Below are 19,166 nucleotides of genomic sequence, written 5' to 3' on the forward strand. Positions count from 1 at the left end.
TACTTACCTATCAAAGAGGAAATTAACAAGATTGGCGTCAGATGAAAAAATCTTCTCCAACTTCAATCGTCTCAATCTTTCAAAGGCATCCTGAAACAAATCCTTGTTTTGTTCCTGGCTTTGTCATGAATAAGTTGAGAATCGTAACGACGCCTTTTAGATTTACTAAGGCCTGACATGTTTAGTAACTTTACCAGTGGCAGTAGCTCGACGAAGAGGGCGGTACTTTCTAATTGGTCAGACGGTGGAGGGCGGGGCATCAAAATTAAAACAATAACAAGATTTCGGGACTGTAAATTTAATTTTGAAATGAGCATATCCCAGCTGAACTACCGTTATCAGTTATAAATGTATTTGAAAAGAACATGATTTATTAATGCCTTTTGACATATCAGGGCCATTTAATGATGACTTGACATTAAATTATTACATATGGCACCTTTGAATAATTACCTAAATTTGTCATTAATTGTTTATAATTGGAAATAAATATATACAGTAAATGTGTTATCCAATGTGTCAATAATGTATTGGACAATATAGTTTACATACCACATGTGCATTTCCATTTATTACAAGTAATAAGAAAACGTAAATGCCATACTTACCTATCAAAGAGGAAATTAACAAGTTTGGCGTCAGATGAAAAAATCTTCTCCAACTTCAATCGTCTCAATCTTTCGAAGGCATCCTGAAACAAATCCTTGTTTTGTTCCTGGCTTTGTCATGAATAAGTTGAGAACCGTAACGACGCCTTTTAGATTTACTAAGGTCTGACATGTTTAGTAACTTTACCAGTGGCAGTAGCTCGACGAAGAGGGCGGTACTTTCTAATTGGTCAGACGGTGGAGGGCGGGGCATCGAAATTAAAACAATAACAAGATTTCGGGACTGTAAATTTAATTTTGAAATGAGCATATCCCAGCTGAACTACCGTTATCAGTTATAAATGTATTTGAAAAGAACATGATTTATTAATGCCTTTTGACATATCAGGGCCATTTAATGATGACTTGACATTAAATTATTACATATGGCACCTTTGAATAATTACCTAAATTTGTCATTAATTGTTTATAATTGGAAATAAATATATACAGTAAATGTGTTATTCAATGTGTCAATAATGTATTGGACAATATAGTTTACATACCACATGTGCATTTCCATTTATTACAAGTAATAAGAAAACGTAAATGCCATACTTACCTATCAAAGAGGAAATTAACAAGATTGGCGTCAGATGAAAAAATCTTCTCCAACTTCAATCGTCTCAATCTTTCAAAGGCATCCTGAAACAAATCCCTGTTTTGTTCCTGGCTTTGTCATGAATAAGTTGAGAATCGTAACGACGCCTTTTAGATTTACTAAGGCCTGACATGTTTAGTAACTTTACCAGTGGCAGTAGCTCGACGAAGAGGGCGGTACTTTCTAATTGGTCAGACGGTGGAGGGCGGGGCATCAAAATTAAAACAATAACAAGATTTCGGGACTATAAATTTAATTTTGAAATGAGCATATCCCAGCTGAACTACCGTTATCAGTTATAAAGGTATTTGAAAAGAACATGATTTATTAATGCCTTTTGACATATCAGGGCCATTTAATGATGACTTGACATTAAATTATTACATATGGCACCTTTGAATAATTACCTAAATTTGTCATTAATTGTTTATAATTGGAAATAAATATATACAGTAAATGTGTTATCCAATGTGTCAATAATGTATTGGACAATATAGTTTACATACCACATGTGCATTTCCATTTATTACAAGTAATAAGAAAACGTAAATGCCATACTTACCTATCAAAGAGGAAATTAACAAGATTGGCGTCAGATGAAAAAATCTTCTCCAACTTCAATCGTCTCAATCTTTCAAAGGCATCCTGAAACAAATCCCTGTTTTGTTCCTGGCTTTGTCATGAATAAGTTGAGAATCGTAACGACGCCTTTTAGATTTACTAAGGCCTGACATGTTTAGTAACTTTACCAGTGGCAGTAGCTCGACGAAGAGGGCGGTACTTTCTAATTGGTCAGACGGTGGAGGGCGGGGCATCAAAATTAAAACAATAACAAGATTTCGGGACTGTAAATTTAATTTTGAAATGAGCATATCCCAGCTGAACTACCGTTATCAGTTATAAATGTATTTGAAAAGAACATTATTCATTAATGCCTTTTGACATATCAGGGCCATTTAATGATGACTTGACATTAAATTATTACATATGGCACCTTTGAATAATTACCTAAATTTGTCATTAATTGTTTATAATTGGAAATAAATATATACAGTAAATGTGTTATTCAATGTGTCAATAATGTATTGGACAATATAGTTTACATACCACATGTGCATTTCCATTTATTACAAGTAATAAGAAAACGTAAATGCCATACTTACCTATCAAAGAGGAAATTAACAAGTTTGGCGTCAGATGAAAAAATCTTCTCCAACTTCAATCGTCTCAATCTTTCGAAGGCATCCTGAAACAAATCCTTGTTTTGTTCCTGGCTTTGTCATGAATAAGTTGAGAACCGTAACGACGCCTTTTAGATTTACTAAGGTCTGACATGTTTAGTAACTTTACCAGTGGCAGTAGCTCGACGGAGTGGGCAGTGCTTTCTAATTGGTCAGACGGTGGAGGGCGGGGCATCGAAATTAAAACAACAACAAGATTTCGGGGCTGTAAATCTTATTTTGAAATGAGCATATCCCAGCCGAACTACCGTTATCACTTGTAAAGGTATTTGAAAATAACATGATTTATTAATGCCTTTTGACGTATCAGGGCCATTTAATGATGACTTGACATGAAATGATTACATATGGCACCTTTGAATAATTACCTAAATTTGTCATTAATTGTTTTTAATTGGAAATAAATATATACAGTAAATGTGTTATCCAATGTGTCAATAATGTATTGGACAATATAGTTTACCGCATATATCAAATGTCCATTTCCATTTATTACAAGTAATAAGAAAATGTAAATGCCTTACTTACCTATCAAAGAGGAAATTAACAGATGAAAAAATATTCTCTGCCTTCAATCGTCTCCATCTTTTAAAGGCATCCCGAAACAAATCCTTGTTTTGTTCCTGACTTTGTCATGAATAAGTTGAGAATCGTAACGATGCCTTTTATATTTACTAAGGTCTGACATGTTTAGTAACTTTACCAGTGGCAGTAGCTAGACAAAGAGGGCGGTGCGTAACTGACAACCTAAATGTGACACACTCACAGACATTCTAATTGGTCAAACAGTGGAGGGCGGGACATTGAAATGAAAACAATAACAAGATTTCGGGGCTGTAAATCTAGTTTTGAAATTAGCATATCCCGGCTGAACTACCGTTATCAGTTATAAAGGTATTCGAAAATAACATGTTGTATTAATGCCTTTTGACATATCAGGGCCATTTAATGATGACTTGACATGAAATTTCTACATATGGTACCTGTATTATTGAATTAGTAATCTTACTCTTGTTTTTAATCATAATCAATGATTATATCTGACCTACTTAAAGTTTACACAGAATACATTTTGTCAAATGATATGAAAGCATCACAAAGAGTATTATCAAGGCTCAGGTCAGGCTGATTACAAAAGTAAATACTAATTAAATATGCTGCAAAAGAAAGGGCGCATAAAAACCAATGAAAAATAAATGTACAAACAATTACGCAGTGCTAAAATAAATACATTCTAAATTAATTTATAACAATAATAACAAATATGTTTTTAAAATAGACTGTCAATAAAATTTAAGTGCAAATAAAGATACAGCTTCACCACTTTAGTCATAATTTTTGCGCTTAAGAAACTTCTTTGGCTCCAGACTTCTTCTGTTTCTTTGATATTGTCATTACTGCCTAAATATTTTTTGGCGGCCCTCTGGTTGGCGTTTGCGACTCAACAATGGGTTAAGAAACGCTGCTACAGACGACACAAAGACAGAATGATGAACATCACTGTTCATAAATCAGGCTTTAATTGACCGATTTTCACCTTTTAAAGACTCGTAGAGTTTGAAGTCTGCACTATTGAGTCATCATGCTACGCTACCTACTGTGTAATACTCTGCTTTCATTTTCCCACTCACAGAAAGGTCAATGACTTCTAAGAATGAATTGGTCAAAAAATTATTTCCTATAAATATTCATCTATATTTCTATATCATCTATATATGATGCCAGGCAGAAAAATGCAATGCTTTTCCACTAAATGGCAGAAGGTACATAAGTCAAGGCAAGGCAAGTTTATTCTTAGAGCACAATTTATACACAAGGCAGTTCAAAGTGCTTTGCAGAAAATTAAAAGAAGGCAAACATGAAAATATTAAAAAATCATGATAAAAAAAAATCATATTTCAAAATAAAATCTGAAAAAAAAAGCAGCATAAAAACAAATATAATTAAAATTAAAATCAATCAAATAGTGTAGATAGAATACTTTCAGTTGTCATATGCACAATTAAATGAAATATTTTCAACCAGATTGTGAACATTGCCAACATTGTGGCCTGTCTCACATCTTCTGGAAGACTATTCCAGTTTTTAGGAGCATAAAACTGCAACACAGTCTCACCATGTTTGGTCCTGACTCTAGGCACCAGCAGGAGACCACTCCCTGAGGTTCTCAGAGCTTGAGATGTCTCTAACATGTTAGAGATGTACTTTGGCACAACACCATGAAAAGACTCACACAAAAGCAGAGCTGTTTTAAAGTCTATTCTCTGAGCAACGGGAAGCCAATGCAGTGACCTGGACTAATATGGTCGTATTTCCTGGTTCTAGTCAGGACTCGAGCAGCAGCATTCCCAATGTACTGCAGCTGCTTTGCAGCTTGTTTAGAGAGCCCAGTTAGAAGACCAACCTGTCTAACCTGCCTGGAGACAAAGGCATGGATTAGTATTTTTAATAATTGACATAATTAACTTGTATACTCTCCTGTTGCCATTTTTACAACTTCTTTTGGGACAACATGTGTTATTTTTCTGACGTAAAATTGACGCCAAGTGACTTTAAAGCTCTTTCTACTGACATTAACTGGAGTTGTCATTTGGTATGTGTGTGTCTGCACATTGTGTTGCCGACCACCGGTTGCTTGACATTTCCTCAGGTTTGTACCCTCTTTAATTACAACACCCTCAGTCTCTACTATTCACTTTTCTCAGGACATTACATGATGTTCTCTCACTCCAGCAGCTTTACTCACTTATTAATCTCCTTCCCGCTTTATTGACTTCACCTGTGTCTGTTCTGTTCAATTTTGTTTTGTTTACTTGGCGCTTAATGGATCCGGCAAGAACCTGTCTGGGAACAAATGTGATTTATTTGCATTTTATTGTACAGGAAGACCTCTAAAGGTGAACTGAGTGCTACATGAGCCATTGCCAAAAGGGTGTTCAGCTGGACAGCCAATAAGAAACAGGCTAATTGTTTTGTTAAACTGTTAATTGACGTTTACAGACACTCTTAGGGCCCGATCTACAGGTTTGCGTGTATTAAAACGCTTTCAAACTTGATAGCACATGTAAATCTGATCTACCAAGCTTGTGCACAGAGGATTGTGTCTCATTTAGAGTGTCTGTCTTCATGAAAATGCAAAATATATGCTGATCCTCAGAGCCCCCACAATATTGGGAGAAGAAAATGCATATACAATTATTTAGCACATGCAGTGTGATTTATCAAGACTAAAACTGTTCTGCGGTTGCTGTTTTGCGTCTATATTTCTGCACATCTAGAAGGAAGCTGTTACCTACGTATGTATGTCAATATACAGTATATGGACTGTCCAAAATAACAATATTAGACATATTGTCTATTCGGCATTATCATTTTATAATTTTATAGCTGCTGGATCACTTCAAAGGCTAAATAAAACAAATTCAGCTATTTTATTTGACATTAATGATGTTTTTTTTTTTTGGTAAATATGAAAATAACTTCTTGCAAGTTGCATTTTCCTGTGTCTGGAACATGTGCTAAAAAAGTGGGTTCCATTGTAAATGCACCGCAGGACTGCTTCTAAAATGCCCAGAAAAAGTAGTACAAAGATGCCTGCTGCATGTTTCAAAACATAGCAAAACGCCACAGGTAGAAGCATGATAACATGAATGTGCAGTAAATGAGTGTCTCCATTGTGAAAGCCGTGTAATACACACAAAAACCTCATTCAAATAAGGCGGTCTTTTTGATTGATTGATTGAGACTTTTATTAGTAGATTGCACAGTACAGTACATATTCCGTACAATTGACCACTAAATGGTAACACCCGAATACGTTTTTCAACTTGTTTAAGTCGGGGTCCAGGTTAATCAATTAATGGTATAAATATATACTATCAGCATAATACAGTCATCACACAAGTTAATCATCAGAGTATATACATTGAATTATTTACATTATTTACAATCCGGGGGGTGGGATGTGGGGGGGTTGGGGGGGGGGGGGGGGGGGGTTAGGTTTGGTTGATATCAGCACTTCAGTCATCAACAATTATATCATCTGAGAAATGGACACTGAAACAGTGTAGGTCTCACTTCGTAGTATATGTACAGCGAGCAGTGAACATAGTGAGCTCAGAAAGCATAAGAACAAGTATATACATTTGATTATTTACATTTGGTTATTTATAATCCGGGGAGGTGGGATGTGGTGGGGGGAGGGTGTTAGTCGAGGGTTGTAGTTACCTGGAGGTGTTCTTTTAGTGCGGTTTTGAAGGAGGGTAGAGATGCACTTTCTTTTACACCTGTTGGGAGTGCATTCCATATTGATGTGGCATAGAAGGAGAATGAGTTAAGACCTCTGTTAGATCGGAATCTGGGTTTAACATGATTTGTGGAGCTGCCCCTGGTGTTGTGGTTATGGCGGTCATTTACGTTAAGGAAGTAGTTTGACATGTACTTCGGTATCAGGGAGGTGTAGCGAATTTTATTGACTAGGCAAGTTGTTTTACTCTGTCCTCCGCCCTGAGCCAGTCCACTTTGGAGAAGTGGGTAGGAGTGAGGTGGGATCTGGGGTGGAGGTCTAGAAGTAACCTGACTAGCTTGTTCTGGGATGTTTGGAGTCTAGATTTGAGGGTTTTAGAGGTGCTGGGGTACCAGGAGGTGTACACAGTCTTACTAGATCACACGCAACACACCCACTAATAGTACACACAAGTTTATTGATTACACGTGTTATTTAGTGCGTGCTATTTGGATTTTAGGAGATCAGGTCTTTGATCTCTGCAAGTTATGGCTCGGATCAAATGATAAACACATGTTACTTTGTGCATACATGGAAGCATGCTTCCACTTGGTTTCTGAATATTACAACCAAACGAGTCAATCCTGTCTAACCTAAAAAGTCCATCAAGCTATAATTAGACCCATTGTAGACTTTACGAATGGCTCGATACCACTTTTTCATGCCTGATACGGGTACTGATATCAATCCAAGACCTTCTTTTTTTCATTTCTTGATATAGTAATAGAGTTGTATGTATTGTTTGATATACAGTATACATAAAAAAACATGTTTAAACTGTACAACAAATGTAATTGCCCTCAACATGACTCAAATTATGAAATATCTTACCCTAAATGTTACAATGGCATTTAGGCCGAGTCAGTTTATTACCACACAAGTAGGTGAGAATTAGGGGCGTCCTGATCAGATATTGGTCCCGGAATAAATCACCCCCCCCCCAAACGATTCCCCTAAAATCTCCAATATAAGCAGTCCTGCAGCATGTTTACTTTTGCCAAAACACATTAATGTACTCCAATAAACACACAAGGTTGCTGTTTTATTGTATTTTAGTGAAGTCATTAACTAAAAGGCCAACAAGGAGCTAGCAGCTACACAACAGCTAAATTCAGAATAGCACACAAGCTAGAAGTGTCTTTAATTGAACAATAATGCAGTCTAAATCAGGACATTTGTCAATATAAACAAGTATAAACTAAGTATATTTGCAAATTGCTTAAAGTGGGCAGCTGTTACTCAGTCCTAGATCATTTACTTTATTACACCATGAACTCAATGGTGGCTTCCATTTAAAGGACATATAGCGTCCAGATTACTTTATTTTCACTAGCAAGTTGTTTTATTTTTTGCCCCAGGAAATGAAACAAAAAATATTTTTTAGGGCCCTGCATCTACTACACCTAAATCTAGGTCTGACTCGAAGAAAATAAAAAGTATATTGAATTTTACTTGATAAAGCCTTTTCTAACACTCCACACTACAAAAATGATGTATGTATGATTTTATTGATTTGTGTTAGTATCGTACATCGGATCAATATCAGCATTGGCCAATACTCAAGGCTCCGATATATGTATCGCATGGGGAGTGAAAAAGTTGTATCGGACACCTAGGGAGAATCGCAGAATAACTCACAGCAATATCATAATACATGTCACCAAACTGTTACATTACAAAACATTATATTATAAATAAATAAATGGGAAAAAAGATATGCACACATCACAATATCTTTACGGCCGAAGAAAAAAATTAAAATATATGTATTAAAGGTTTTTGAATATTGCATAAGCTATTTGCACATTATAATTACATATTAGTAAATATGTTCTTTGTTGAGTTAGCATTTGTTTTATGTTTTGCATTATCAAATGTTTTTATTTATTTATTGTTTCATTTTGATAATTAAAAAATAAGCTTTTTTGTATGATGTATGTTTTGTTTTTTGTATATGATATTTCCAAACTTTAGGGACACCCTGTGTATTTCTACCTCATACAGGCCAACAGAAATATATTAGAATTATCTGACAACACTGTAACGTTATTTATCATCATCATCTCTTTCAAAAGTTATATTGATGGAGTCTTGCCTTCTGTACTCTACTTCCCGTTCTGTTCCCGTTTAACCCTCCTCTTCATCCTAATCATCCTCCTCTTCCTCCCGGCGGTGCAGCAGTGATTAATGTGCTTGTGAAACTCTGAGCTCTTCATCAACAAGGAGACCAGGCGGGCTAATGGCTCATCTGGAGAGAACAACTGTTTAACCCGGCAAGGTTTAGACCCCTTGCAGCCCCCTAGGGATCCACAGAATTCACCCTTGTTTTGTCTGCAACTTTGTTCATGTGTGGGAAGAAGAAACATGAATACAAAAAAGAGCTGAATAACCCTTATTAAAAGGATATTTTTTGTATTTTTCAGGTAAATCTCCATTGTGGGCCAAAGACATGTTGCCTTACACCACACTCATGTACGGCAATGGACCTGGACACAAAATCACCAACGGCACACGTCCTGACATCCGCAATGTTGACACAAGTAAGATCCTTGTAGATGGGGAGAACGAGGTTGGTCGTCACCCTTTTCGTACTCTGGTGAGAAATCCCAGACAATTTGTGACAACTAACCCCATCACAGGGGTGGTTGCCCCACACTGCGGGGTTGGTTCAATCAATCAATCAATCAATCAATCAATGTTTATTTATATAGCCCTAAATCACAAGTGTTCAAAGGGCTGCACAAGCCACAACGACATCCGCGGTACAGAGCCCACATAAGAGCAAGGAAAAACTCACAACCCCAATGGGACGTCGATGTGAATGACTATGAGAAACCTTGGAGAGTCACATTGTAGTTTTATTGGTAAAAATGGGATGTCGACTTTCACAGGTTGAACTATACATTTATTGTATTTTCCGGGGTACTTAAGCCGCACCCACCAAATTTTAGAAGGAATAAATATTTTTACATATATTAGCCGCACCGGACTATAAGACGCAGATATACCGTATTTTCCGCACTATAAGGCGCACCGGATTATTAGCCGCACCTTCAATGAATTACATATTTCATAACTTTGTCCACCAATAAGCCGCCCCGGATTATAAGCCGCGCCTACGCTGCGCTAAAGGGAATGTCAAAAAAACAGTCAGATAGTTCAGTCAAACTTTAATAATATATTGAAAACCAGCGTTCTAACAACTCTGTCCCAAAATGTACGCAAATGTGCAATCACAAACATAGTAAAATTCAAAATGGTGTAGAGCAATAGCAACATAATGTTGCTCGAACGTTAATGTCACAACACACAAAATAAACATAGCGCTCACCTTCTGAAGTTATTCTTCATTCGTAAATCCTTCGAATTCTTCGTCTTCGGTGTCCGAATTGAAAAGTTGCGCAAGCGTGGCATGCAAAATGGCCGGTTCCGTCTCGTAGAAGTCATCGGAGTCAGTGTCGCTGTTGTTGTCCAGTAGTTCTGTGAATCCTGCCTTCCGGAAAGCTCGGACCACAGTTGTGACCGAAATATCTGCCCAGGCATTTACGATCCACTGGCAAATGTTGGCGTATGTCGTCCGGCGCTGTCTGCCCGTCTTAGTGAAGGTGTGTTCGCCTTCGGAGCTGTGTGAAAAAAGCCACCCGGCCTCTTCGCGTAAACTTCCCTTAACCACTCGCTCATCTTTTCTTCATCCATCCATCCCTTCGAGTTAGCTTTTATGATGACGCCGGCTGGAAAGGTCTCTTTTGGCAAGGTCTTCCTTTTGAATATCACCATGGGTGGAAGTTAGCATGGCAAGCTAGAACCACAGTGAAGGATGACTTCTCATTCCCTGTGGTGCGAATATTCACCGTACGTGCTCCCGTTCCACAGTGCGGTTCACAGGAATATCAGTTGCTGTGAAATACGGTAGTAATCCGTGTGCGGATGGAGAGATTGCGTCTTTTTATGAACCGGATCCTTTTCGCTTAGTAGGAGCCATTTTGTGGTCTTTACAGATGTAAACAGGAAATGAAACGTACGGTGATATCCGCGCGTTTTTTCTTCTTCTTCCGGGGGCGGGCGGTAGCTTACAGTAGAAGAAGAAGCGCTTCCTGTTCTATGGGGGCGGGTGCTTACCTTGGCGGTTGCTTGCGTAGAAGAAGAAGCGCTTCCTGTTCTACCGGGAAAAAAGATGGCGGCTGTTTACCGAAGTTGCGAGATCGAAACTTTATGAAAATGAATCGTAATAAAGCGCACCGGGTTATAAGGCGCACTGTTAGCTTTTGAGAAAATTTGTGGTTTTTAGGTGCGCCTTATAGTGCGGAAAATACGGTATACCGATACGAAAGATTTTGTAAATGTTTACTTACATTCCTTAAATAGACAAACTTTATTGATCCATTACCATGAATTGATTAACGTGGACCCCGACTTAAACAAGTTGAAAAACTTATTCGGGTGTTACCATTTAGTGGTCAATTGTACGGAATATGTACTGTACTGTGCAATCTACAAACGTACTAATACAAGTTTCAATCAATCAATCAATTCACAAGGGAAATTGTACAAATGTTTCTAACCGGTGCCTGTAACACGGCACTAAAACGGCACAAAACAGAAGTCATAGGCATGGACCCACTAGCTGCGGAAGCTAGTTCTCCAATCAGCTAAACAGACTCAATGACTCCACAGTGACGTTTTAGTGAATTTACTGAGGAATCTGTGAAACTGAAACAATTTCAAAAATAATCCCATTGTAAGTTAATAATATTAACACAGACACTTGTAGACGTGTTAGCATATTTGTTAATGCTAACGGCGCTAGCTTGAAGACATTAAAATAACATGTACAAATATGCATGAAAACACTCCTACAGACATCACACATGGGACGGTTTAGCAAGTATTAATTGTTTTAGTTATATTGTAAAATATTGCTCGGAGTGATGAATGAAGAATACTTTTGAGCAGAAACGCTATGCATGGTTATACTTCCAGGTCAAATGACGAAATAGGAAATACATTTTTAACCAGCTTTAGTTGCAGTGAGGGAACTTGTCCAAAAGATGGCGCCATAGCACAAACAATAACACACATTTTTTTTTGTCTTTGTCAGTGTTCTACTTGTGGACGACAGAGCAGACAGCGGACAAATAGGAAGCCTTTAGTGGTGTTTCTGTAATTATAATTATTACTATCATTAGTTATAATCAATTAAATCAAAACAGCAATTTGACAATGATCTCTGAGTATGTGCTTTTACTGCCATCTGGTGTCTACTTTTAAGTCTGTCCGGTATAAAACGAGTAAAACATCAATACAGTACAGTGTAACCTTATGAACTGAAGTAGTTCTTGGACAGGGTTCGTAAATAGAAAAAATATATATATTAAAGCAACGTTCGCCATTTAGACACTATTTAAACATAAATAACGGCCAAAATTCCTTATTTTAGTAAGGATTTGTACACTTTGAACACAATGTAAAGTGCTATACTATACTGTATAGAAAAAAAACATAGGAAGAGGGTGTTGGATCCATTATCTCTTTAATAACAAAGCCAAAGCAACAACTAGCTGAACCGTCTTACTATGCGGCCGCCCTGCCGACACGCACACACACTGTCACTAGCCCTGTGGTGCACTCACATTTTGAAATCACAAAACTCCTTAACTTTAACAGCCAGGTCACTACAATAGTTAAGAATAAAATAATAAAAAACACTTTATCTTGTTGGTAATCTTCTTTACGGTGGATACTTCCTGAATATTTCAAACCTCGCTTGTCCATTGCTTTCTTTGGACTCATACTGTGCTAGCAAAACTAGAAAAATGTACTAGTTAGTGTTTAAGAGTTAGAGTCTGGGTTTGGAGTTACCTTGGACAACAGCATATCTTTTTACATTCTTTTTTTTAATTTTTTTTACAGAAGCTAAAGCTTATGTCCAGCAGTCAGCAGTGCCCACTGACTCAGCCACCCACAGTGGCGAGGATGTGGCCGTGCTCGCCCGTGGACCCATGGCACACCTCTTCCACGGCGTCCAGGAGCAAAACTACATTGCCCACGCCATGGCCTATGCTGCGTGCGTGGGCGCAGACATGGGACACTGTCGGGGACTAACCACTCCGTCTTCGGCTCACACCCCCTTAGACAACAGCAACACACCTTTGGGAGCCCACGGGCCAACAGTATTGATCTGTGGACTCCTCAGCACATTCTTGGCCCTTAAAGTGCTGATTTAATGTCCCTTTACTTGAAGTCAAGTGCTACCATTTGGGTCATAGGAGGTGAAGGGGGGACATGTTTCCTGTTTCCTGGAATGACTGTGTCATCAACACCATACTGCCAATAAAGTATTTGTGGAAAAATGGTTTGTTTTTTCAAATAATAACTTATAAGTAACAAAGTTAAAACATTTTCTTCATTCATACAATGTGGAGAAAGGTTTTGAGGTCCATTTGCTACACACATTGTAAATTTTTACCAGGATTTCACAGCATTTTTCAGTATTTTTTCACAGTAAAATACTGTAATTAAAATACTGTAACATTACAGTAAATGACTGCAAAAATTACGATTTATTTTCTATTTCACATCATTTCATTATATTTTCACAGTAAAACACATCAAATCACAGTAAATCATAGTCATCTGTAAAATCACAACAAATTACTGTAAATTCAAACTGAGTGGTCCTTTCAGGGGTTCCGTAAACTATGTGGCACACTTTTGTACAGAAGGTCTCTTATGCTGTTAAAATAAGAGATAAAGATACAATTTCAATTTTGACGTTGCAGCATAAAGTTTTAATGTTATTGTCATTGTGTGAATGCTTGAAGACATTGAAGACACACCTATGTTATTCAACACCAAAGTTTAACTACAACATTTTTCTTCTCTATACTTTGGTGCGTTCTTCCTCCCACATTTTTTATTCAATTCACACCGTTCCAAATTCTAAATATTCAAGCCTATTCGGTAATCCAGGGCTTTACATCGACAAATTCACAAAATTCCCCTATTTCCCATTTTTTCCCCCATTCAAAATAAATTGGCCATTTTTCAAACTTACACAATCCCCCACATTTTTCAACCGATTCAAACCATTCCACCTTCAACACATTCCACCCATTCTGGAAATGTTTCCAAGTTTCAAAAAATTCCAGGATTTTCTAGTTTTCCAGGTTTTACCCTATTTCCATAATTTTTTCTTTTGACTACTATTTTCACATTTTACAACCCATCCTAACCATTTCACCATTTAAACATTCCTCTTTGTCACGACAAAAAACCAAGTTGGTTTTTAAATCATAAAAAAATTCCGGTTTTACCGAAATTCCAGGAATTCCTTAATACTATTTCGCACATAAAAATGCTACTACTTCAACATTTCTCAACCGATTCATACAATTCTAAAACCAACCAATTCAGCTCATTCAGGACATTCAAGCTATTTATTTATTTTTATTCAGCTTTTCGCGAAATTTCCAGGAAATTCCCAATGAAATGAATGGGACATTTTTTAAGGTTTCACATTCCCCACATTTTTCATCCGATTCAAACCGTTGCACCATCAACACATTCCACTCATTCTGGACATTCAAACTAACACTTTCCCCAGTTCCAAACCAAAATCTGGTTTTCTTGGAATTTCTGGAATTCTGTAACAGTAATTCTCAAATATAAATGTTCACTATTAACACAGTTATTAACCGATTCCAACCATTCCAACACCAACCAATTCAACTCATTCAGGACATTCAAGCTATTTAACACATTCAAAACCTTCTAAGTCTAAAAACTGAAAAACGCTGCAGAAGACTTTGAATCACAGAGGACGTACATGACTTTGATCTAAGCCAAACACTGCCATGACACACACAAGCTGGGCCTCCAACATATGCAAGGGTTAATTAAGGCTGCTGTGGGTTTGATGACATTACCACCGGCAGACCGTTAATAATGCAAAATATTTAAAGACCACCTATTTTTATCTTCGGGTGACAGATTATGGTAATTATTTTGGATTTGTGCCAGGGTTCAGAGTTTATTAAATCTGTTTTTCATTTGCTTCGGACTCATTTAGACTTGCTGCAGGCCATCTTTTTGTTCCAAATGATAGACCTGCTCTCGTTTATTGCACACATTAGGCTGAGACGCACACATTTTATAAGTAGACTGAGACCACCTTTGTGTCATCATCTGGAATAAATACTCTTTAAACATCAATTTGTATCTAATTTCTATAAAGTATATGTCTTTTGTATACTATAAGCCAGGAGTTTCCAAAGTCCGTCCTGGTGGCCATTTGCATTTTTATTGCTTCTTGGAATATCTTAAACACAAAATTAAATACGGCCTCTAATCAAAACCACCACAGATTACAATGGAACCCACTTAAATCGGTCCTGTTTATGTCGACCATAACCCATTGTTAACTTCATCATTATCACATTAAAATGTGCACACAGTCACTTCCTGCTCAATGCAAAATAAGCTCATTTTACAGACACCAACCAAATTCCGCTGGTACTACCTGGCATTGATTTACGGAAAGTCAAACAGTGCCATATTTTGATACCTTTGTTGCTCGTGACACTACACAGGCTCAAGCACTTGGCCGGGAAACAAGCACTAAAGCAGCACTTAAAGCGTACCCAGTGCCTCTAGGTAATGTTGCAAGTTTTAATGCCAACAAAGCAAGTATGCCCGATAGAAAACAATCAAAGGTAAAGAAAGGCTCCACTTTTCCAAAATGTGCTAGCTTGAGGCTAATTTACATTGGCTTTGCCATACACATGCTACTGATTTGCATTAGCGATTTTACATTGCGAATATTCATTATTAAATCCAAATTTGGTAAAGAAAAACTACAACTAAGATGCAATCAAACAGCTGGTGTGTAATAAATACAACACTTACAGTATAAATACTTTGTACTACAGGGCTCAATATTATCTAAACTAGCATATTCAGCTTCATGGCAGTGAACTTAGTCAGTGCACCATAGTTTATACACTACTGACATCTGATATCTTGGAATTGCAATTTCAAGCAATATAATCTTTGCAAATGAGTATCAGAAATGTACAAACCCTGTTTCCATATGAGTTGGGAAATTGTGTTAGATGTAAATATAAACGGAATACAATTATTTGCAAATCATTTTCAACCCATATTCAGTTGAATATGCTACAAAGACAACATATTTGATGTTCAAACTGATAAACATTTTTTGTTGTTGCAAATAATCATTAACTTTAGAATTTGATGCCAGCAACACGTGACAAAGAAGTTGGGAAAGGTGGCAATAAATACTGATAAACTTGAGGAATGCTCATCAAACACTTATTTGGAACATCCCACAGGGGAACAGGCAAATTGGGAACAGGTGGGTGCCATGATTGGGTATAAAAGTAGATTCCATGAAATGCTCAGTCATTCACAAACAAGGATGGGGAAAGGGTCACCACTTCGTCAACAAATGCGTGAGCAAATTGTTGAACAGTTTAAGAAAAAACATTCTCAACCAGCTATTGCAAGGAATTTAGGGATTTCACCATCTACGGTCCGTAATATCATCAAAGGGTTCAGAGAATCTGGAGAAATCACTGCACGTAAGCAGCTAAGCCCGTGACCTTCGATCCCTCAGGCTGTACTGCATCAACAAGCGACATCAGTGTGTAAAGGATATCACCACATGGGCTCAGGAACACTTCAGAAACCCACTATCAGTAACTACAGTTGGTCGCTACATCTGTAAGTGCAAGTTAAAACTCTCTTATGCAAGGCGAAAACCGTTTATCAACAACACCCAGAAACGCCGTTGGCTTCGCTGGGCCCGAGCTCATCTAAGATGGACTGATACAAAGTGGAAAAGTGTTCTGTGGTCTGACGAGTCCACATTTCAAATTGTTTTTGGAAACTGTGGACGTCGTGTCCTCCGGACCAAAGAGGAAAAGAACCATCCGGATTGTTATAGGCGCAAAGTGTAAAAGCCAGCATCTGTGATGGTATGGGGGTGTATTAGTGCCCAAGACATGGGTAACTTACACATCTGTGAAGGCGCCATTAATGCTGAAAGGTACATACAGGTTTTGGAGCAACATATGTTGCCCTCCAAGCAACGTTACCATGGACACCCCTGCTTATTTCAGCAAGACAATGCCAAGCCACGTGTTACATCAACGTGGCTTCATAGTAAAAGAGTGCGGGTACTAGACTGGCCTGCCTGTAGTCCAGACCTGTCTCCCATTGAAAATGTGTGGCGCATTATGAAGCCTAAAATACCACAACGGAGACCCCCGGACTGTTGAACAACTTAAGCTGTACATCAAGCAAGAATGGGAAATAATTAAACCTGAGAATCTTAAAAAATGTGTCTCCTCAGTTTCCAAACGTTTACTGAGTGTTGTTAAAAGGAAAGGCCATGTAACACAGTGGTGAACATGCCCTTTCCCAACTACTTTGGCACGTATTGCAGCCATGAAATTCTAAGTTAATTATCATTTGCCAAAAAAAAATAAAGTTTATGAGTTTGAACATCAAATATCTTGTCTTTGTAGTGCATTCAATTGAATATGGGTTGAAAAGGATTTGCAAATCATTGTATTCCGTTTATATTTACACCTAACACAATTTCCCAACTCATATGGAAACGGGGTTTGTAATAAGAAAACAAGACTGGACAGCACAGTCATTATAATCAGCTCGTTAAAAATGTGATATCAATAAATTGCATTGTTACACAATTAACATGCATTATCACACAAAAATACAAAAAAATATATGGTATTCTTGAGTACCAGTATTGATTCCTAGTTACTGGAAATTGCTATCGTAATTGGACAGCAACTAAGAAAATCTACATCTGCTATTTTTTTTAAATTATAGATGGTTAGCCATCAGAAGAAAAACATTGTGCAATGTTTTGTTTGGGTAATGTTGACAACTTCTTATATTGACTGCCGCTTATGTTGACATGAGTCCAAAGGACGTCGACTTAAACGAGTACAAACTGTCACCTATAACACAAATGCTGTTTTTTCCTTTAAACATAACAAACTACGTAGCATATTTTGACCTGCGTTGAATTGGTTTTAGTGTGTATCGTATTTTTCGGACTATAAGTCACAGTTTTTTTCATAGTTTGGCCGGGGGTGCGACTTATACTCAGGAGCGACTTATGTGTCAAATTATTAACACATTACCGTAAAATATCAAATAATATAAAAAAAAATAAAAAAAAAAAATTAAAAAAAAAACATTTAAAAAAATTAAATAATATTATTTAGCTCATTCACGTAAGAGACTAGACGTATAAGATTTCATGGGATTTAGCGATTAGGAGTGACAGATTGTTTGGTAAACGTATAGCATGTTCTATATGTTATAGTTATTTGAATGACTCTTACCATAATATATTACGTTAACATACCAGGCACGTTCTCAGTTGGTTATTTATGCCTCATGTAACGTACACTTATTCAGCCTGTTGTTCACTATTCTCTATTTATTTTAAATTGCCTTTCAAATGTCTATTCTTGGTGTTGGGTTTTATCAAATAAATTTCCCCCAAAAATGCGACTTATATATGTTTTTTTCCTTCTTTATTATGCATTTTCGGCCGGTGCGACTTATACTCCGAAAAATACGGTAATTGAAATAACATCAAAATCTAATAAATACATCAAACATCAAGAAACAAAACAGCTCGGAGTGCATAGTGTGGGTCCACGCTGCAGTTTCTCAGCAGTAAACAATGAATCGCTTTATTTTGTTACTTATACAAACTACATATTCAATCTTTAATGACCTCGGTATTTAACCTTCTGTGTAGTAACCAGCTCCTCACTTCATGTACTGCATGTCACCGTTTGGTGGCGCCACAGCAACAAACACAGGCTGTCACTTCTTTTGAAATATTTAAAACATGAACTCCAGGAAAATTGTCACCATACTTGCCAACCCTCCCGATTTTCCCGGGAGTCTCCCAAATTTCAGTGCCCCTCTTGAAAATCTCCCGGGGCAACCATTCTCCCGAATTTGTCCCGATTTCCACCCAGACAACAATATTGGGGGCGTGCCTTAAAGGCACTGCCTTTAGCGTCCTCTCTCACCTGAAAAGGAGACTATTATATATGTTTCCGTTGTCCATAGGTTTATCCATCCATCCATCCATCCATCTTCTTCCGCTTATCCGAGGTCGGGTCGCGGGGGCAGCAGCCTAAGCAGGGAAGCCCAGACTTCCCTCTCCCCAGCCACTTCGTCCAGCTCCTCCCGGGGGATCCCGAGGCGTTCCCAGGCCAGCCGGGAGACATAGTCTTCCCAACGTGTCCTGGGTCTTCCTCGTGGCCTCCTACCGGTCGGACATGCCCTAAACACCTCCTTAGGGAGGCGCTCGGGTGGCA

The 19,166-nt window shown here is 37.7% G+C and overlaps 1 protein-coding gene across 3 annotated transcripts in view; it reads left to right on the forward strand.

The window, feature by feature from the left end:
• alp3 (alkaline phosphatase 3) overlaps positions 1-13,084 on the forward strand; it is a 78,232-nt gene extending 65,148 nt beyond the window's left edge. For all 3 annotated transcript variants that reach the window (XM_072911956.1, XM_072911955.1, XM_072911957.1), the window contains 2 exons: positions 9,198-9,314; positions 12,685-13,084. In XM_072911956.1, the coding sequence (XP_072768057.1) occupies positions 9,198-9,314; positions 12,685-12,998 (431 nt within the window). In that variant the 3' untranslated portion in view covers positions 12,999-13,084. The remainder of the gene's footprint in view (positions 1-9,197; positions 9,315-12,684) is intronic.
• Positions 13,085-19,166: the final 6,082 nt, after the last annotated feature.

Source organism: Nerophis lumbriciformis, linkage group LG30 (assembly GCF_033978685.3).
Source record: "Nerophis lumbriciformis linkage group LG30, RoL_Nlum_v2.1, whole genome shotgun sequence".
In the NCBI taxonomy this organism is placed as follows: Eukaryota; Metazoa; Chordata; class Actinopteri; order Syngnathiformes; family Syngnathidae; genus Nerophis; species Nerophis lumbriciformis.